Source organism: Haliaeetus albicilla, chromosome 13 (assembly GCF_947461875.1).
Source record: "Haliaeetus albicilla chromosome 13, bHalAlb1.1, whole genome shotgun sequence".
Taxonomy (NCBI): Eukaryota; Metazoa; Chordata; class Aves; order Accipitriformes; family Accipitridae; genus Haliaeetus; species Haliaeetus albicilla.
In genome coordinates this window covers 27,862,659-27,884,240 of record NC_091495.1, presented here as the reverse complement: position 1 = coordinate 27,884,240, position 21,582 = coordinate 27,862,659, and the positions used below count along the sequence as shown (strand labels likewise).

The 21,582-nt window shown below is 41.4% G+C and overlaps 1 protein-coding gene across 1 annotated transcript in view; it reads left to right on the top strand.

Annotated features, from left to right (window-relative positions):
* EFCAB2 (EF-hand calcium binding domain 2) overlaps positions 1-16,538 on the top strand; it is a 33,590-nt gene extending 17,052 nt beyond the window's left edge. The window contains exons 2-7 of the mRNA XM_069800601.1: positions 3,078-3,162; positions 7,945-8,017; positions 12,748-12,827; positions 14,688-14,730; positions 14,831-14,897; positions 15,924-16,538. Coding sequence (XP_069656702.1) covers positions 3,078-3,162; positions 7,945-8,017; positions 12,748-12,827; positions 14,688-14,730; positions 14,831-14,897; positions 15,924-16,039 — 464 coding nt within the window. The 3' untranslated portion in view covers positions 16,040-16,538. The remainder of the gene's footprint in view (positions 1-3,077; positions 3,163-7,944; positions 8,018-12,747; positions 12,828-14,687; positions 14,731-14,830; positions 14,898-15,923) is intronic.
* The last annotated feature ends 5,044 nt before the right edge of the window (positions 16,539-21,582 follow it).

Genomic DNA, 21,582 nt, shown 5'->3' with positions numbered 1-21,582 from the left:
GTTTAGAGTGAATCCAAGAAGTCTTCAGATAACTAGCTTTGCCATCCTGAACTATGTTGAATATCTTTGGCTTTCATCCTTAGAGGGACGACAAGATTTAGGCAATAGCTTATTAGGTGTTCACTCATCTCACATAGAGTCTTTGAGAGGACTACAGCATATTATATTTTCTTCCATGGTTATGGCTCTTAATCACAACTTCCTCTCAGTTCTTAGAAGAAATATGGATTATCTGGTACTTAGATTAAATCATGAAGTTATTTCATTTCAGGATCTTTCTTTGACAGGCCTCTTGAAACAGGTAAGATTAATGTATACTATTTTCACAGAAGGCAAAGCTTGAAGAGGTTGGATGGCTACATAGTTCCAGTACTGGAAATGTTTCCCTGCCTTCCCCTGGTTAATTTTTATTTCTACAGAAGGCTCACTCATCAAGCCAAGAATATACAGCTATAAATATTCCTTCAGCATTTCTCTATTGCAAGACATAGTGTACAACTGAAGTGCCTGATTTCAAGAACTGAATTCCAACAGTCTACACTGGAGACTGGATCCAGCACTCTTTGAAGTCACTGAAAAAACTTCCATCGAGTTTAGTAGTTTGAGAGTAAGTCTTTAGGGCCTCTTCTACAAGGAATCAGGTCCACTTAGATTTAACTATGCTTTTTGGAAGGAATTAAGTGTGGTTTGTACTGCTTAGGCACATAAAAGGCAGGGATTATTGTCAAGCCATGAAAAAACCACAGTGTGTCTTTGTGCTGGTTTTGGCTGGGGTAGAGTTAATTTTCTTCATAGTAGCTAGTATGGAGCCATGTTTTGGATTTGTGCTGAAAACAGTGTTGATAATGCCGAGATGTTTTCGTTCCTGCTGAGCAGTGCTCACACAGAGCCAAGGCCTTTTCTGCTCCTCACCCCACCCCACCGGGGAGTCGGCTGGGGGGGCACAAGGAGTTGGGAGGGGACACAGCTGGGACAGCTGATCCCAACTGGCCAAAGAAAAGGGATATTCCAGACCGTATGATGTCATGCTCAACCTATAACGCTGGGGGAAGAGGGACGGGGGGGACATTTGGCATTTGTCTTCCCAAGTCACCGTTAGGCGTGCTGGATCCCTGCTTTTCTGGAGATGGCTGAACACCTGCCTGCCCATGGGAAGCGGTGAATGAATTCCTTGCTTTGCTTTGCTTGTGCACGCAGCTTTTATTTTACCTATTAAACTGCCTTTATCTCAACCCACGAGTTTTCTCACTTTTACTCTTCTGATTCTCTCCCGCATCCCACCTGGGGAGGAGTGAGCGAGTGGCTGTGTGGTGCTTAGTTGCCAGCTGGGGTTGAACCGCGACAGTCCTGTATCTGGGGACTGAACAGGGCTCTTCTTCCTCAGTGAGCTCCAGTCTTCAATCCATTGTACATGTGCCTGCTCATGCTTCCACCAGGAGAATAAAGTCAGAGAGAGGAATACAGGATATATTCCTACCTCTCTTCTCTTTACATATCCTCTGGGGGAGTTCAGTACCAAAGACAGGCAGAAAGCAGCAGGCACCTGTACCGTTACAAGGTACACCTCTCTTCTACATGAAAAAGAGCTTCCTTATACCTGCGTCAATCCACTACTATAGTCAAGTGCTTGCAGCCTGTGCTGGGTTGATCTTGGGCAGCTGCCAGGCACCCACCCAGCCACTCTTCCTCAGCAGCACAAGGGGAGAAAATACAATAAAAAAGCTCATGGGACAAGGTAAAAACAGGGAGATCACAAAGCCAGTGTATCTTTTAGCTAGGTTCAGTTCTGATACCCTTTGCCACAAACCAGACATTTCTGTCATAAGGGCAAGAGAGCAAATGACAGAAATGGTTGTAGACTGCAGCCCCAGGGATTCCCAAAACATTGGGATTGTAGGAAACTAGGTATGGATTTGTTATGTCAGTGGAAACAGTGTCCAGCAGAGCTGCTCAACAACACTTTTAACACCAGATGAGCTTAAGGAAGAAAAGAAATCTGTTCTGATAGAGAGGAGTTCTGTTTTATCATGATGTTGGGAATACAAAAGAGACAGCCATGTTCTGGCTGTCACTCAAATTTTCCCTGTGGCATCTCTGTGGAGGCTGTGGGGCTAGCTCACGAAATGCTGCCTCCTGAGAGTTGGTTTGCCAGTTGGAGTCTGGGGCTGTATTTAGCCACGGAAATGAAGAGGTCAACTCCGTTATCACTTTGCTTCCTATATTCTGTCTTTTGGAGTCAAACTACAACATTAATAAATGGGCTAACCAGTTCACTCTTTATTTACCCTGGTTTCCTTGCCAGGGAGCTTTTTTTGAGATGGACTCCTTCCTTTCTTTACATTTTTCTCTTCAGAATTTATTTCCTGGTACTTCCGTTACCCCAAGAATGCAATTTCTGGCTTTAGACGAGATATAACTGTGACGACTTGTGGTTCTTCTTTCCCCATTCTTTGAGATGGAGATATAAAAACCAAACGCAGCAAACTGCTCCTTCCCCTTCCCTGAGATTGTCTTCCTTTGCAAACTGTTGCAATAAATTATTTACCGTGAGGCACATTCACTGTGCACATATCTTAGCCATCTCTTTATTCTTGGTTCTCAGCTTTTCATACATTATAGCTAACTTAGTGGGCATGAGAGCACTTACATTTCCTTGGATGCAGGAACTTGGATGAAGTGACTCAGCCCCATCTCATGGCAAGCCTGGGCCCAGGTTTGCCTTGCTTCTTCCGCTGGCACCATGGCATCCAGGAGGGGCTCAGGCTCGTGGTCCAGAAGGAGCTGTGGCAGGGTCCACACCTGGACAGCTTGGTGATCGTGCAGCTGAGACGCACCATTACCACCAGACTTGAAGTAGCTGCAGTGCCATAGCAAGGCCGGATTACTAATACAAATGACAAGATGCTGCATTTAGAGTCTTTTTTTTCAGAATAACTTCTGCTTTTTCGAAGTACCTTTCCTGTCTGCCCCTTTATCAGTTTTGGTGCTTCTGCTGTCACAGTTCTTAAATTGGAAATAAATGAGTTGCAACAGCTCAGTGAATCTTTCTTTTTCTTTTCTTATGTTTCTTTTTGCAGATGGCGCAGTAGCTGAAATTGAGAAAAAGATTATAGAAGCTTTTGAGGTGTTTGACCATGAATGCAATAAAACTGTGGATGTCAGGTTCGTAAATATCTTCACACAGAAATACTACAGGATCTAGTATAGAGATAAATAAGTTCCTAAACCTGCCTCTGCTTTATCAGAAAATGTAATTGAAACAGTCCTTTTGGCCCTGGTTGGACAATTATGTCTTTCCTTGTTTAATAGACATTTTGCATTGTTCAATGTGTTAAGTGGTTGAAGACTGAAACTGGCTTGGGAGAGGGATGCTGGGACTAGTAGGGTAAAGAGGCAAGAGGAAAATGCAGCTAGACAAAAAGTCTAAGGCTACAATTATTACTAGCAAATGTCTGCTTTGATAGCTCATTTGGCACTACAGGTCCTGGATACTGTATGGATCCTCTCACTTTCAGGATAGTCCCAGGGCATCAAGGGGTGTCCCGGCCAGTGTGTGTCACAGTTACCTGCTCTCCGTAGGTGTCTCCAACTGCAGTGCATCCTGCACGTCCCTCTTCCTCTGGGGCAATGTGGGAGGTGGATATTGCTCTGACAGGGAAGTGTTTTTAGGAGACTTGGAAGAACCGTGCATACAATTTGATTATTTAACATAATAATAACAACAATAACAGCAACATGAAGGTGATCATACTTGATTGCACCAAAAGTCCATTTAGCCCAGTACCCTCATCTGGGCTACTAATAGTTACTTGGGGGAGGAATATAAGGAATTGAGTAAATTCGCAGTATTTCTTGTTGGTTTTTGTACATCTGCCACATTATGATTTGAGTGGCGCCTGGGTTTTTTTGTGTCTTATGATAAATAGCAAACAATTGTTCTCTATTAATCTTCTTGACACCATTAATGATTTCATTAGCTGTCTGCCACATCCATCCTCCATCACAGTAGTTTAAGTCTGAAGAGTCTGGATGTGTTTTATCTCTTAGGAGATGCTATTCCATAGCTCTGGCCATTCTTTTTTGTGCTCCTTCTTGTTCAGCTTTCTCCTTTTTGAAATGAGATGACCAGAACGGGGGGAATGGGATGCACAGGTGGGAATCAGGAGGGAGAACTGCATGCACTATATCTTTAGCATGCAGTGTTATGGAAATGTAAACAAAACACATGTCTGAGGGAGTAAGAAAAAGTTCAGTGGAAGATAAAAACATGGACTCTTAGACTGATCAGGGCATAACTGACTACAAGATACAGAGCTAAAAGAAGTAAAATTTCAAGATTCCTAAATAATCTTGATTCTGGTATTTTTAAAGTTTGACTATTTGACAGTGCTACTTTAACTTCATTTTAACACAAACATCCATACACATAAGAATATGGCTTTTCTTATAAAATAGGTAAACCACATGTTTATGTCTCACTGAGCAGGTTCTGAAGTTGTTATAAGCTGTTGTCATTAAAGTTTATTGACGTAATTTTTCATATTTCCAGTTACTATTTTCACAAGAATATCACCACAGCTTTTAATTGTAAATCAGTTATTGAGTATAAACAGTACAAAGGAATAAATGATTTTTCGGTTGTACTAGATAGGGAGAATTTCAGGGTACGTGCCCACACTTGGTACAGTTGCTGTTCCCTCGCCCATAGGGCTCTTTGGGAAGAGTGCTCACTTAAATCTCTTTGCCCATCCCCAGGGAGATGCCTGATGCCCAGGGCTGGGGCTGCCCCGGTGCCCCGCGGCTGCCCTGCTCCTGGCTGGGCAGTGGGAGAGCCCTGGCTGCCCGGCCCTGCCCTGCCACCCGCCTTGGGAAGCCCCTGCCACTACAACCCCCCAGCCCTGAGGAGCCCCTAACCCTCACTGCACCATGACATACTCATTACTTGTTTGTTTTTCATTTACATCTGCAGTCCTGGCTAAATAGCTGTAAAATTTGCTACACTCCCTACTCTACTATATAATGGATATAGGGCTTGAGAAAATGTTACAGCAATGAAATTATACAAATAGACTTTTTAAACATTTATTCATTCAGACAGTAAGTCATAACCTGTGAGAGGGGACATTCAAAAGTCATTAACATAGTAAATGCACAATTTCACATTAGTTTTTATCATAGCACAGCTATTGACAATGAACAACAATTTATTGTGTAATTATTCCTAGGTTCATATTGCAGGGCTGTATCACAATAATGGGATTATTAATGGCTGATTATCTTGTATCAGAAGGTGGCAGTACAGCACAATTCTTAACCAGAATTGTAGACATATGAATGTTATTGCCTGAAATATCAGATTCCTGTGAAGAATATGGAAAATTACCCTGGCTTGACAGGCCAGCATTGGTATTGCATGACTTCTAATGCAAATACAAGTCAGTAAGAAATTAAGCATGAGGAAGATGGTATTGTTTCATGCTGCTTACAACACACCCTGAATCAAGGGCTTTCATGATTTTGCAAATCTTGTCATTGAAAGTGTTATATGTAGGGTGAAAACTATGGCCCAAAATTTTATTGCGTCTGTGTTACAAAACCTGTATGAACATAAACTCACTTTAACCATAATTTTTGTATGCAAGAAACTACACAGCAGAAACCGCAGCTGCTGAACTAAGAGAGAGGAAGTGGCTGGGAGGAAAATACAATTTCCTATCTGGGTCCTTTAAACTCCATGTCATTACCAAATGTGGCATGACTTTTTTGACCACAGACACTTCAAACAACATCCTCATGCTGGCACACGCACAGACTGTCAGAAACAGCAGCCAGCAATGCCATATTTTGCAAACTCTTTCAGGGCCTGGCTTACCTTCATCACATCGCAGTTTTGCTGAGTGTGAGCTGTGGCAGGAGATGATGGCAACCTTCCCATCTCTGGCAGTCTGTAAGAGTAGAAATAGTGTGGGACAGCAGAGAGGCATGATTTGGGTTGGGTGTTTCTTTGGGGGAGGCAGAGAGTATTTACAGGTATCTTTTAGCTGGAAAAGATGAGAGAGTACAGGAGTGAGAGCAGCAAATACAGTATATCCATACTAGAAATAGGATGCATGGACAAGGATTATAAAAATAGGACTAAATTTCTGACCTCATTGAGGCCGATGGCCAAACTTCCATTCACGTCCACGGGGGGCAAGGTTTCACTGAGTCATTTGAGCAGATGGCTTCGTTTCATAACAACTGTATGTGTGGGATTGGGTTTTGTTTTCCAACTATTTTTGTGCAGCCAGCCTTTTCTTCTCTTTTGTCTATTGTAGTGCTTCTCACATGTTTTCAATCAGAATGGGAGCTCCTCGGGACCTGTCTGAGGAGGGCAACGACTGATGCCTATAATTTTATGTGTGCTCTGTGTGCCGCATTTGGGGCCTTACTGTTAGAAGATGATTTTACAAAGGTCATTGCTTCTTGTATCTACCATTTTTATTAGGCAATCTAATTTTTCCACCAAATATACTGGTGAAGATTAAGAAACCACAGAGGTTTGAATCATGGGAACTACCAGCACTGTGGATACTTATTCAGATGTGCTTGAATTTCTGTGTTGTAGAATTGGACTGAAAATCACAAGCAGTATTGATGCCTATGTTATTTTGTTTTCAATCAGACTGTAAGTCTCATTAGTACTCTTTTTTACAGCTTCACAGTACTTTTGTTTCTAGTCTGTGATGGTGTTCCTCTTAAACTTTTTTGAGGCATTGCTAGTTTGGTCATGTCATGGTTTAACCCCAGCCAGCAACTAAGCACCACGCAGCTGCCCACTCACTCCCTCCCCCCCCAGTGGGATGGGGGAGAGAATCAGAAGGAAAATGGTAAAACTCGTGGGTTGAGATAAGAACAGTTTAGTAGAACAGAAAGGAAGAAAATAGTAATGATAATAATAACAATAATAAAATGACAGTTGCTCACCACTCACTGACCAATGCCCAGTTAGTTCCTGAGCAGCAATCTGCCTGCCCCCCCCCGGCCAACTCCCCCCAGTTTATATACTGGGCATGCCATCATACGGTATGGAATACCCCATTGGCCAGTTTGGGTCAGCTCTCCTGGCTGTGTCCTCTCTCAACTTCTTGTGCCCCTCCAGCCTTCTTGCTGGCTGGGCATGAGAAGCTGAAAAATCCTTGACTTAGTCTAAACACTACTTAGCAACAACTGAAAACATCAGTGTGTTATCAACATTCTTCTCATACTGAACCCAAGACGTAGCACTATACCAGCTACTAGGAAGAAAATTAACTCTATCTCAGCCAAAACCAGGATGGGTCAGAATTTTATTTAGATCCTCAGAACAACTGCACCAGGTTCAGCAGTAAATGCAAGCTATGAATATATTTTGCAGCATAAACAGGGAGGTGATAAGCCACTGTGTTGGTCTGTTTGACTCTTTCAGACCACAGCAGGGGCATAGCAGGGCTGCCTCCTTCCTGACCTTTTGTAGTTGTTCTTTACTGCAGTTAGAATTTGTCTCTTTATAGCATTTAATGTAAACATGTATTTTATTTGTTACCTTTCATCTCAGTAGGTTTCCAAGTGTCTTCTTAACTATATAAATGTAGACTTTACTGAAATTAAGCTTAACAATTAGAGGACAGCAGTTGAAAAGGAACCTGCACACAGTACGCTGCAACACAATGGTAAAGAAGAATTTTTGGGGAAAGTCACAAGAGCAATTATACTCTTCCAAAAAGCTCCAGAATAATTAATGTCTGTAAAAATAGACATTGCTTACTGAGACATCATTTAAAAGTCCAGATACATACGCTTATGTGTGCCTGTGTGCTTGTACATGCACACTCCTATATACAAGCTGTGAATTGGTATCTGGATTCTCCACAGACACTCTTGTATTGCAGATTTACTGACAAAGATGTTCTTTCTTTCTTTCAGAGAGATTGGTTCAATTGTCAGGTCACTGGGTTGCTTCCCAACTGAGGCAGAACTACATGAACTGCTTGCAAAGGTAACTGTTTAGATCTTTTGTATTTTTTTCAATCTTAAACTTGCACAAGGTTGGCCCTTTTGCCTTGCTGTGTGGAAAACCTAAGCTCTTCTCCCAGAGGCTGGAAGTGTCATGGAAGTGATTCAGGCAGGCAGGCAGTCTCTCAGGTTGCCCTGAAGCAAGCCTTTAGGCTGATGAGGTAACAACATTGGTGGGTTAAAATGAGGAATCTTTGATGCTCTTTTACCCCAGAAGGTCACTGTGACACTGTGCCAAGGTGGAGGGACATTTATAGAAAACGGAGGAAAAATTGGGTTTGGCTGAGCAAAAAGAATGTCCTAAACCTCAGTTGGATTAGGATATCCAAACCCTAACTAACCATCTCACTCTTCTGGACATGCCATGGACATACACTGGATGGTTAAGTAATAAAAATTAGTTCTTGAGCAGGTGTTAAAATTCTACTTCAAATTCCAAAAATACGCAGAGGGAAGACCTGCTATTTTTTTTCACTGCATCTTCTTATTGCTATCTTATAGCCAGACCTCTCAACTTTCTGTCCTTTATGAGGTCTCTCCCAGTCTTGAGATTTCTCAGTTATAGGTAAGTAATCTTTTCTTACTTGATTACTTAAGCCTGTAACTCAGAATTCACACATAAAACTTCGCAAGACCTAGCGGTCCTCCCATTCTCCCAGTGTTATGCAGGGGTAAGAAACTTCAATCACATTTCTCCACAGTTCTTTCCTGCACTAATTTTTGTCTCTTTATCTCATGCTTGTAAGAGAAAGGATAGTGTGCTGGTGCCTTGGTAGGGTATGGTTAATAAATGGGACAAAGAAGTGGGAAGAAGACTTCACATTATTTTTGCAAACTGATGTGCTGCCTTAAGCAATGGAAGATGCGGGGGCTGATTGGTGGGGGAAGGTTTTTTTTCTTTTTCGTGTATAGGTCAGGATACTGGGAATTGATCTCTCTTACTCTTTTCCTTCTGTACCCCCCCCAAATTTGGATGGTTGCAGTAGTAGTCTCCTCAGCAGGCTTGCCTGGTCTCTTGTAGATCAGAATTTAGTGTGCTAAGTCTTGTGAAAATGATACAGCTGCTTCAGATGAGGAAGTGCAAAGAACCATTGGAGGAGAAAGATCTTTTAACATGATACTGCAATCTGTCTGCTCTGGTTCTGTACTCTCAGTACCAGATTGTCCCAGCTCCCACTGACAAACAAGACAAAATGAAAAGATAAATTATGGTGCTTAATACAGATGATATTTTTAGTGGCCCACAGAGATTTTTGTCTGCAGCAAATGAACAGAGCAACTGACTCGAGATACAGAATTGAGAAAAGGAAGCAGATGCTTTGACCCCCTGCCCAGTCCAGGGGAACCAGGAGAGTTTAAGGCCTGCCTCCCCCTCCCAAAGAGATTGGACTTTCTAATTTTTTTTTTTTCCCCAATTTTCAGCATTACTGAAAATATGAGATAAGTAATGCATAAGAAAGTACAATGCAATGCAGCTATGAGGTGGAAGATTGTTGAGATACAACAGTATAACATGTATGCAATTGTCGATTATAAGGATATTAAATTAAAGTACAAATACTGCAAGAAGAAAGAATACATTTAAGAGTAATGGTTAACCTTAAAGAACACTGCACTGGAAGTTAAATCTCAAAGAAGGTTTCATGGTGCCTCTAATGAAACCTTGGCACAGGCTTAGTACCAGAAGAACACTGTCTTTTTGTAGAACCCTTGATGTATTATGTTAATCACAAATATATCTTAATTTATATAAGATACCATTATCATTGACTATGGTAATACCATTTTATCTTAATCTAGATAAGGTAAAAATTGTCTCTATTGGCCAGTTTGTAACCAAGCTATTTATCCAATATTTTTGCCCATTGTAAGCTGTGATTCATTTCAGTTTCTCACTACTTGTGTCTCTCAGTCATCTCATCTTCCTGTTAGTTTTATTGTAGCTAAACTAGGATATGTTGTCCTCAAATTATTAATATCTGCCAAATCAGCATTCATGTAATTATTTTATCTCTAAAAATTATCATATACTGTTTGCTATACTGCCTTATGCTAAATGCTGTACTTAGAATATCTTTAGGCCTACTTACAAAGTTAAGATTAAATGATAAACCTAGAGATGGTGAAAGCTAATCTGAGGGTTACTACAATGCCTGGAGTTTGAAATCCCAGGTTTAGTGCACTGCTCTGCCACAGATCTCCTGGATAACTCTGGAAGATGGTTTTGTTTCTTTGTGACTCAAGTCCCCAAATGTTATATGGAAAATAATAGTATGGCTGTGAGAGTAGAGATACGAAACATAATGTGTGCTACAATATAGTTGTTATGGGACCTGTGGATGTATTCAGAGGAAGGAAATAGAGCAAAACTCACAGAGTTTGAACAAATGAATACTGTTACTGTCACGGTCACTGTGAAAAGAGGAGGAATTACAGAAAAAAGGAAAACATGAATGGGAAATGAGGTGTAGAACAGGAGTGAGCATGAGGAAGAGTAAGAGGATACATATACCTGCAAATATGAATACTTACTGACTTAGGTGAGGTTAATATATTCAGTTTATTCACATATCTATCCAATGTTAGAAATAGGATTACTTTTTAACAGTTCAAGGTATTGCTGGGCCTGGAGAGCCACTGAAACGGAAGCTGTTCTTTCTAGGTCAGAGGAAGCTGAGGTTGCTCATCACCTCCCAGGACTAGGTCCATTGTCAGGAAGGACACGTTTCTTCCACAGACTGCTTTCTGAAGGCAAAATACAAATAGCACACCAACAAAAAGAGACAAATCTGGATGATATTTGTCAGTGAGGGCTGACACTGTCAGAGGTATTTGTTATGTTCAGCTCTGAAGTGGTCATTGCTGGTGAGCTCTTCTGGTATGAAAATTAGGATGACCTTCAACTGTTTGGATGAACAGATCTAATATTTTTTGGCTCTTAAACATGGTTTATATAACGTACCATCTTCATGGATGTTTTGGGTCCTTGTTTTTTGTTGTTCTGCTTAATGTAAGACACATCTATCTCTTTCTGATAAGTAGCTACCATATTTCTTTTTCTGTCTCTGTGGACTTCTGACCTAATACTAGTTGAAGGACAGATGTTCCCTAAAACATCCTGTGTACTGTTACATCTCAGTATTTGTGATGCATGGTATAGTTCAGTGTATTGGCTAACTGTTATGTCACTGGAAAAAAAGTTAAGTTTTACCAGGTGTTATGTTACATCTTCTCAATCAAGCAAGGATTAAAACAAATGATTCTGTAATGGTAAAAGGTGCCATTTGATTTAGCATGCAGCATGCAACAGCTTCATTTCCTTGCTAAGATCCCTTCCACTAGGCTTACCAAACAGAAGGGAAAAAGTGCTTTTTCAAGCCAATTTCCACTCTAAAGCAGCAAGAGGTGGTGCCTGCATGCTTTTAAAAACCAAAATCCTTCAAGAGCACTGGAAAAGAGCATGCAGCAGCACTTGCAGCTCTCTGGTTAAGCAACAGGATGTATCAGCATCACCCCAGCTCTGACCCAGCTCTCAAGAGGAAGATTTCTTACTTTGTCTTTTCCTGGCTCAGTTAGGAGATTTCAGATCAGTGCCTCTCTGAGTCTTCTTTCAATCTGAGCTGTGTCTTGGGGAGCCTAGCAAGGTGTCGCTGCTGCCATGTGAGACCACAAGGCATGCATCCAGTTTCAACACAGACAGGAACAGGCTAGCTCCATTAAGAGGGCTCCTTTTGGGAGCAAAACTTGAAATTTTCAGGGAAGGGATGCACCCTGATGATAGGGAGCAGTTTTTACCATGTTGCTCATCTCCGGTGGAAGTATAGGAATGCAGTGCGAATGCTCCTAGAAGTCTCCGATGTTTTGGGACTAATCTGTTAATTTATTTGGGAGGCAAAGGGAAGCTTTTCTTTGTGTAGCATTTTATGGGCTGCCTTAGGACTGTTTCAGACAGCCCTGACTCAGTCTGCCTGCCTCTCTGGTCCTTCCCCTGACAACTCTGCCAGGCTATGAAACACTGGAGGCAACAAATTCCATCCTTGAGGTGTACTAGACTGGGGCTATGTCCAAACTAGCACATTAAATATGCCCAGAAACATCCTTGGGTGTTGAAGCCAGCTGGCACAGAGCAGCTCATGTCTACCCTGGTAAATGTTTTATGCAGCATGGCTGCACAAAGCAGCCTGCTGGGGAAAAGTCCCTAAGGTCCTAGCCAGGCCTGGTGACTGCTGCGGGGAGTGTTAGGTGGCACAGGCCAAAATCATGCCAGGGAATGTGCTAATGCTTTGCTGTTGTGGGTGGTCACATTACACAGCTTGGGAATGTTCCAGGTCCTGCTAGACTTTACTAGTATGAATGCAGTCTGAATGTTTAAACCTCTGCTGAATTACTGTGGGAGATAAGATCAGTTATTAGGCATCCAGTTCCTTTGCATGAATGGTTTCTAAGCACAAGAGGGCAATATTGAGTTGTTGAAAGTGTCTGTAATAGCAGGCCTGTATTTTGCCTGGGATATTATTTCTTCCTCGAATTTCTTTCTGTTTGGTCGCAAGCATTTCACTCAGATGTTATGGTGCCATGTGACACTAAAAACCTGATGCAAATATTCAAAGTCTAACCCTGTAATTTTAATGCAGGAACCACCCCAATTTTCTGGTTTTCATATTAGTTTGGTAATGAGTCATGTAACCTGCCATACTTAAGTTTTATTTTTAGGTAGAAGAAGAAGAACCAACCGGACACATTCATCTGGAAAAATTTCTTCCAGTGATGACAAAAGTACTACTCGACAGAAGGTAATGGAAAGTGGATTTTCTGTGTCTATAGTTTATTCCAGATTGACAGGGTTGATTCTGAATATATATATCTATAGTAATTTTATGTAACTGGAAGGAGTACAGATTTTTTTTGTTATTTAAACTCAGTTTACATTAGCTTGATAGATTTTCTTTGTCTACATAAAATTATTTTGTATGTTGTATGGATGATATAAATAATACCAGCTTAAAATCATGAATTGTGATAATGTGTAGCTTTTGTATTTTTGATGTGAATCAGAATTAACTTGCTATTCAATATGTTTTGTGCATCTCTGAAATACTTTACATTGAAATTAAGGTCATAACCATTACTTTCTCTGAACATATGAGTTACAGTTACTGAGAAGCACGGTCTGTTACAGTGTGTTTCTAATAAGTTGTATAAATAAGCTTCATATTCATGTCTCAAAGTGACTGCCAGGTACAGTTGAAGGTACACAACTAGCACTCTAAAAGACTGCTGATCTAAAAGTCTAGAACAAAAACGCTGTTCATTATTCAAAGGTACATAGAAATCTTTGCCTGTACACAGGAACTTGTGCTATTTTGACATTTTGCACTAAAAGCAAGATTACTTATAGGGAATTTATCTTTCATTTTAAAGATGGTAGCCAAGGGTTTTGGGAGACTCAGTCTTGTCCAATACTGAGAAGTTATTTTGCACACAGAGGGCCTTTGGTAGGAGGGTGTTCTACACACGAAATAGCTATAGGATTTCCCAAAACCCTCTCGCAGCATCCAGAGACAGCAGGCTCCACCTTGGGGCTGTGTTTGAGAGTCTTCGCGCCCATGTCTGGACACAGACCAGCCAGCAGTGTTGGGTCCCGGTGTGCCGGGGCAGGTGCATTGCCTTCCCAGGGTCCTGCACCTTTGCCTTCTCTGGCCTTCAAGGCACATTTCTGGCTCCACACCAATGTTCACCCTTTCACAAAATACCTTGTTGCTCTGGGTTCTCTTCTCCTCCTCCACACCCTCTCCACACAAACATACACACACACAAAAAAACAAACCCACACACTTTCTCAAGACTAGTTCAGGCTTGTCAAGACCCACTTTGTCTTTTGGGGCACTATGTCCATAGTTCACTTATCCAAGGGCACATGAGATTTGGATCACAAAAAACAAGGCTTCTTCTTAGCACATTTGATTTTTAGACAGTAAAAGAGTGAGGCGGATCTGGATGAAACAATCAAGCAGTTAGACGCTTCCTGGCTTTAACATCTTCTCTTTAGTATTCTTGGGGGTTGGTGAAGTCTGCTGGGATATGGAAGTTCTCCATTGCTGCACAGGGCTTCCTTTCCAGCTCTGAAATCAGGCACACATATGCACGCACGCACGTGCCCAGTTCTTCTGTCTCTCTGAAATTGTTAGTGACAGACAGACCTTTTCTTTTATAGCTACCAGCCTCCTTTGCTCATCATCAGCTCATTAGACTGTCAAAGTCCCACTGGGTGATCTGTTGCCTAGCTACCAGCGTACCCAGACAAAACTTTGTGTTCTTGGTTTGGCCATCTCCTGTTCAGTGCATTGGCTACGTGGAATGATTCACTATTATTGATCCTTACTAACCCACTCAGCCAGCCCAGACATCCAGAAGCCATTCATCTGGCTCCTTAGCACAAGGAAAATTAAACAGGAGTGCAATAAAAGACGTAAGAGGTAAAGATATGGACAGTTCCAAAAAGTCAAGCTGTAATTAAATGTTTGGTAGACAAACGTAGTAAATTCTCATAGAAAATAAGTTTTCCCTTTCCTTTAGTACTCCTATTTTATTCTTTCAAAATAGTACAGCAGCCTGGCAAACAGTGAGTTAACTTTCTGATTCAATGGTTTCAGCTACCGGCCTATTCCAGAAGATGTTCTTCTACATGCATTTGAGGTCTGTAACTAAATATTCAAGTACCTAATTGTTGGAAAGAAGTTGCTGATTCTTGATTAAATGTGGTTAAACCCACAAGTTTTATTCTTTTTCTTTAAAGGCTTTGGATGAGCATAAATGTGGATATATTACTAAAGAGGAGCTGGTCAAATATTTGACTAAAGAAGGTAACATGACTTTTGTAATGTCAGTATTTAAGTAAATAGACATTACATGTGTATATGGCACCTTGAGGTCCTCATTCTGCATGCCAAAACTTGCGGGAGTAGATACATTGTCTTCAAACAATACTGTTGCCATGATGAGTGGCTGCAGACTAGAACATTTCACTGGTGAATAATGCAGGGAAAGAACATTTATCATCTGCCTGCTTGCAGACATTATAAGATAGAGATTATTATTATTAAGAGTCATAATTCAATCTTGTGTGGATAGTTTATGATTCTGTGCACATGTCTGTGCTTCCTAAAGATGTGACTCTTTTTCTGTCCTTCTGTAAAATTGTAGTTTAGATTTCCAGATGTTTCAGGTAGTTTCAGTGCTCATTCATTCCTACATTATCTTGACCTTAATTCCAGTGCCCTACGCAAACAAAGAGATTCAAAGACCAGATTTAAGTCGTATATCATGTAATCCTCAATATCCCTTGAAGAGCCTGCTTTTCTTGCATGGCTGACTCATGCCTGCCTGCCTCAAGTACAAAATGATGTGCAGGCTTTGCGCAAGACCCATCCTCAGATGAGAACCTTGTTCTCAAAGAGGGATGAAGTAGGCCATCAGCAGCTTTGAAGCTCCTAAAAGAGAAAAGGCAGAAGCCTTTCATGATGAAAATACAAGTGCAAGGATAGCCAAATGAGAGATAATAATTCTAATGTACACATTAGAAGAATTCATTCTGCCAAAAATGGTTGTTTTGAAATCCCTGTGGCAGAGACGAACTGGCTGTTTTGGAGTCTGTGAACTAGCAGGAGATCAGAAGAACCAGGTCCTCTTTCTCCTTTCCCTTAGACCAGCTCACTTGGTGTGCAGCACTTACATTGGCAAAAGTGAAGGAATCAGATCCTTAGTATTGCTCCTTTTCTCCTCTGTGTGAGGACCAAAAGGAGATCTCTGCAAGGAAAAAGCGGTGTAATTTACCAGCCTTGAAAAGAATACTTAATCAAGACAAAGTGTTATTCTCTGCTGTCTTTCAGGTGAGCCCTTTACTCAGGAAGAAATGGAGGACATGCTCTCCACTGCTCTAGATCCAGAAACAGATTCTGTTCACTACAGAGACTACATTTCAATGATGATAGTAGATGAAACTTAAGATCTTCCCCTTTACTGTTTGAGATGCCTTTTGGTAACAGCAGTGTAGCTTGGCAGTTAGTTGAAATATGTATTTTAAAGTATAACAAAGCTCAGCTTGTGACTTTGTGCTTATAAGTAAAATAAAATCTGTGTAGCTATATTTCCTTGGGTTCTGTATACGTATTGAAATATATTCACACCTGGAAAAAGAGCTCTTAACAGAGATACTGTGTAAGGTCTGGAAAAGAAATCATGAAATCATGTTTGAAAATAACAGGAAAAATTGTGTTAATGCAGTCAAGAAATGACTTTACAATTGCTTCTGAAAAACTAATGGAAAATGAGACCTGTGAAAGCGGGTGATAAGTAGGTAAGTGAGTACCTTAAGATGACTAAAATTGTGAAGCCGTGCTTTATATTTAAATGTAATCCCTGTTTGTGTTTAACTAATAAGGCAGCAGGTAGGTTACTCCTTTTGAAATAATATAACAGATCAAATAAACTTTCTACAATTTCTAGGTTTTGTCAAATGATTGTGTTTTGTTTACCATAGGCAATTAAACCGGGCCAGTTAGTTCCATTTTATGTTACTCACCTACTGGCACATGATACTTTGCTTCCATTTTAAACATGCAGGTAACACTCAAACCATTGCTGTAGTCAAATTTACAAAGTAGTCTTTGAGAATACTTCTGTTACTATAGGCAATAAACAGTTTCCCTTTCATAACCAGTTTGAAAGTCAGGAGCTTAAACTATTTAAAACTTAGGATCATAGGACTGGAATTTGATTTTCATAAACTGATGAGGCACCATTTTTTGAAAAACGTTAGTGTAGAATATGAGTCTCAACTATCCTTGCTAGAAGACCACCACAGACCTCACTGCTCTTCTCATTTCTAGCTTAGGCATTTTCTTGACCGTTACTGTACAGTTGTCCTTTAACTTGAGTTCAAGTTCTTTCCTCTCGAGTTCTTGACTTGTACATCATCTTCTAACAAGTGACCAGTGGTTGCCCTCAACTAATGAAGTCTCAGCTTGTAAGAGAAGATTCTGTGGTCTGATCCTCAAGGGCACCATCTTGCACTTTGTGCTCCACACCTTCCACCCCATTTCTGTTTTTCTACTCTCTATCAAGTTGGGTTTCCTCCTGTACAGTGTCCTCCCACTCCTCTGTCTTAACTGCATGTCCCAGCTCTGTGTCATCAGCAGACTTCACCGGCTGATGAAATCCAGGGAAGACTGATGCAGAGAGGCATTGAATGCCTTACCCCCTCTCATGCCATTCTAGTGGCAGAGCCGAGAACAGAGCACAGGGCTCCTTGTGTCACATCTTTTGCTCTACCCATTTGTTTCACTTGAGCTGGAAGCTCAGAGGAGCTGTTTTCCTACATAGCTGCAAGGGAGCTGCTATGCTTCACAAAGAAGAGATCAGCACGATATAAATGTGGTGATGGAAGCAATCTGAAAGAGACCATTTCTTAATTCTCTTTTTACTTCTCTGACCCAAGTTGTCCTTCACTGATATTTTCTTAAACAGTAAGGGAACAAAGAGTTAATGCAGGTAAACAACATTTGCCTAGTTTTAAGCTGGGTTTTCACCTGGGAACCACTGTTGCACTGGTCTTAAGACTCTGCAATGCACTCTTGTTAACACATTTACTGGGTATTTAATGTGTCAGTAAGAATGAAAAAGAAAGGTAATCATTAGTGTTATAATGTGTGAAGATATGGGTTTTTGAAGATTAAAGCAAGACCAACAGAGGCCCATTAAGAAAATGTATTTTTTATTAGCCTTCTTAGTCTCTCTTTGGAAGCTGAAATTATTTGCCCTCGATGAATCCTTCTTCCGTTTGATATACAGTGTGTTGTACTGGATTTCTAACACAGCTGATGTGAATACAAGTTTCATTCATATTCTGCAGTCTTGGAGCCACTGTCAGCCTCATCTGGGATGTCAGCAGGAAGATGCTTATTTCTGGAAATCATTTCATAGCTCACATTGCTCCAGCGAGAGCACAATTTGTTTCTGGTGGTGCTACCCCAGAGGCCGCCTCAGCTACTGCTGTATCAAATCAGGATGTCCATGTACAACACAGTTACAATTCATAGCACAGACAGGATCTTAACATATATACTTTGATGGTATATATAATTTTTTATGTGACAGTCCTCAAATTCAAGGGAAGAGGGTATTCTGGCAAGTAAAAATTGGGATTGTGTCTGAATTTATCACACAGCAACTCCTCCAGCCTCATCTTCTTATACCTGTCCCCAAGAAAGATATGGGCAAATAAGACAGATAAAAGCAAGTTGCAGTCTTCACTTTGGGCATAAGTAACCAAATTCCATTGCCTAGAGAGTTTCCAAATTGGGGGTGAAGGAAGCGTCAAGAGCCAATCTCAGACTCTGTAGGATCCTAAAAGCTGAGTGCTCCCTGCCAGCTAGAATCACGTAGAAGTGATCTCATGGGCTTGTGAAGGAGCTGCCTCATGCGTCGCTCCAGAAGCGGCTGAGCAATGCTGCACACAACTGTTCCCTTGTCCATGGCTTTCATGACTTGCCAACCCATGCCATGCCCACCCCACAGTGGCGGTGGGCTGCATAAGGGGATTCTTTGAAGCTCCCTGGGACGGGGTCTGTGAGTGCCCTGCATCTCTGTGCTCCCTGGGGATGAGCAGGGTCCCATACCCTAGGGAAAGGGGGAGGAGACTTAAGGAACCATTTCACTATAACTTAAGAACCCTCTTTGTTTCTAAATTTGAAGGGAAAAACACATTACTTTGTCTGCATCTTGGAGGTGGACAAATGGAACTGCTGAGTGGTCTTGAGCTGTGTCTTGCTACATGCCTCTCCTTGCTGGCTGTTTTGCCTCTTCCCTCAAGATCAGGAACCAAGATAGGGGAGCGGATCGCACTGGGAAGCCTCTAGGGAGGAACCAGCCTAGCACCTGGACTAAATCCACACAGGGAAGAAGAGCCAAGGCTTTGAAGAAACTGGGGAAGTCAGAGGGGTTTTGACCTAGCTGAAGGAGGGAGAAGGAAGGGGACTCATTACCCAGATGTAAAAAAGAAAACAAAAAGAAAAGAAAAAGAAGAAATCAAAGAAGCAAACCCTGGAAACCGTCTACAAATACAACTGAATCAGCAGGCTGTTTACATCACTGCTGCAAGTTGTAGGCTGGACAAGACTTTACTTGTTTAAAACTTTAAGTCGGTTCAGCTGTGTCAGGGCATATCTGGTATATAGTGGAGACCTTCTCCTCAGTCTTATTGATACTGTGGAGAAATTCTTCCAGCTGCTGAACTTGTATTTGGGAGTCCTGTTGCTCATATTCCAGGTACTATATTGCTTTTTATGTTTCCCTCATCAGCTTTGGAGTTGCTTCTCCAAAACGCTTTTCTTTCTGCTAGTGGCAGTCCTGTATATATTCACACCCAAAGGCTTCAACATTTTCCCATTGCAATGCATACCAGCATGGTATTTACAGTTCTTTTAGACTCTCCACTGACTGTGGGCAAAAGCAGAAGTTGCAGGACTTCCTCCACCAAAATACTAAAGGGCTGGCATCAGACCTGGGACTCCAGGAAAGGAACTGGGCTGTTCATCTGTGCACCTCCACGCGTGTTTTCACAGAGGTAAAAGCCTGCAAAACATGCAGGCTCTTCTGTTCAGGTAACAAGAATTTGCAATATTTTTCCTTCTTTCTCTTGTTTCAGTCTATCTTTTCTCTTGTGCCTTGTTTCATTAATACAGTTGCATGATAACCTGTGAGGGCTGAAAATGCAAGAGTTTTGCTCTCCCACACTGCTGATGCCCTGCTGCTTGCTCTGACAGCTGTCCATATCAGGGTGTCATTTATCACTGGATCTAGACTTGCTGCCACTGAAATCAGCAGTGGCAAACTCTCATCACAAGTAATGGAGAGAACCAAGGCCTTCGGTTTCAGGGGGGAAAGTGGCTGGGGATGCTGGAGTTCAGCCAAGGCTGGGATGGGGGCGGGAAGCTATGATTTTCTAAGTCCTGTAATATACTGTTATCATTGTGTAAAAGGGGGAGCATAGTCTGGACAGTAAGGCACCAGGTTGGCAGGCAGGTTTCATTCTAGACTTTGTGAGAGGTACTGGGTAAGTCATATAATCTCTCTCTAGCTGAACTTTCCATCTATAAAGTCAGAGTAATTATAAGGAATAGGAGACAGGGAGTATCTGTCTTGCCTACCCAGACTGTCGACTTTTTGTACCACTAACTCTGATGTTTGCACAGTGTCTAGTACTATGATGTTCTGATCAAAATCAGTGCCTACAGACCTCCCTGTCACATAATTAATAAAGTTCTCAGCCTTCAAGTCTTTTGTTCCAGACTGTACGTTCAGGTCACAACTTCTAAACAGGTCAGTCTACAGCAAGTATGTTTATTTTTCATTGAACACAACTCTCTTTCATAGTGTCTCATGCCATGATAGGTTTGATTGTAAAACTGACTGTTGAAACATCTGGTCTTATTGTTGGAGGGTTTTTTCAGGCAGGTCAGTACTAGGCATGGGGACTATGCTGATTTAAAAGCTAAATAAAGATGTAGGTTGAAACAAAGCAAATTCTCCTGCTTAACCCTTTTTGAATCCCTGGGGCTACTGTTTGGCTTAGTATAGTTCTGAGAGCCAAGAAAATGTTATTCATTGTGCTCAAAAGATTGATCATAGCATTTATATCCTGAGGCCCAAATCCTGAAGTCCTTATTCAGACAGAGCTCCCATTGACTTCAAAGAGAGTTCTGTCTGCAGAAGAGCTTCAGAAATAGGATGTACTGGCTCACAAGGCACTGTGAAAACCTTTTAGTCTCTTTAAACGAAGCCTCATCTGTGGAAGATCTAACAGAGATGTACAACCAGCATGCAAGTTGTGTCATTGAAATGACCAAAAATGTAAATCCATGGGAGTAGGTAGTTAATGCTTGTCTACAGTAATGCAAGCAAGCAAGATTCAGCAAGAGTCAGCAAACAGAACTTTCCCATATTATTCGGAGTACAGAAAGCAAAATCTAGGGCTGCTACTGCATGGAGGCTTAAAATTACCTCTTCCTGCCATTATCTTGGAAACACTGCAGCCTTAAAAACACACACATGTTGCTTCTGCGATTTCATATACTAAAACAATTCCTTTTATCCTGGACTCTAACTAGTCCTTTTAGAAGCCCTTTTAGAACAGGCTTCCCTGTTGCAAATACCTACCTAAATGATAGCATAAAAGGTAGCAGTTTGAAATAAGATGTTTCACGTAGAGGAAAGCCTTTGAATATTTGCTGCCAACAGTAGTCTCTTTCCTGCCAAGATAACAGCATCCTTCAGTGCAGAACAGGTCCTAAGCTTTGCTTTATGGTATGCAGCCATGTCTTCCCTTAGACTTCAGCCTAGTGATTAAAATAACCAGAGTGGAGTTCTCAGGTTTTTCAGAAGTGTGATTTTGGAGCTGATAATGCAAGAATTCGAAGCTATCGGAGGTCTTCCACATGTGCAAGTTATCTAAACTTTATGCATTACAATAGTTTAGGTTTTACAGTGATG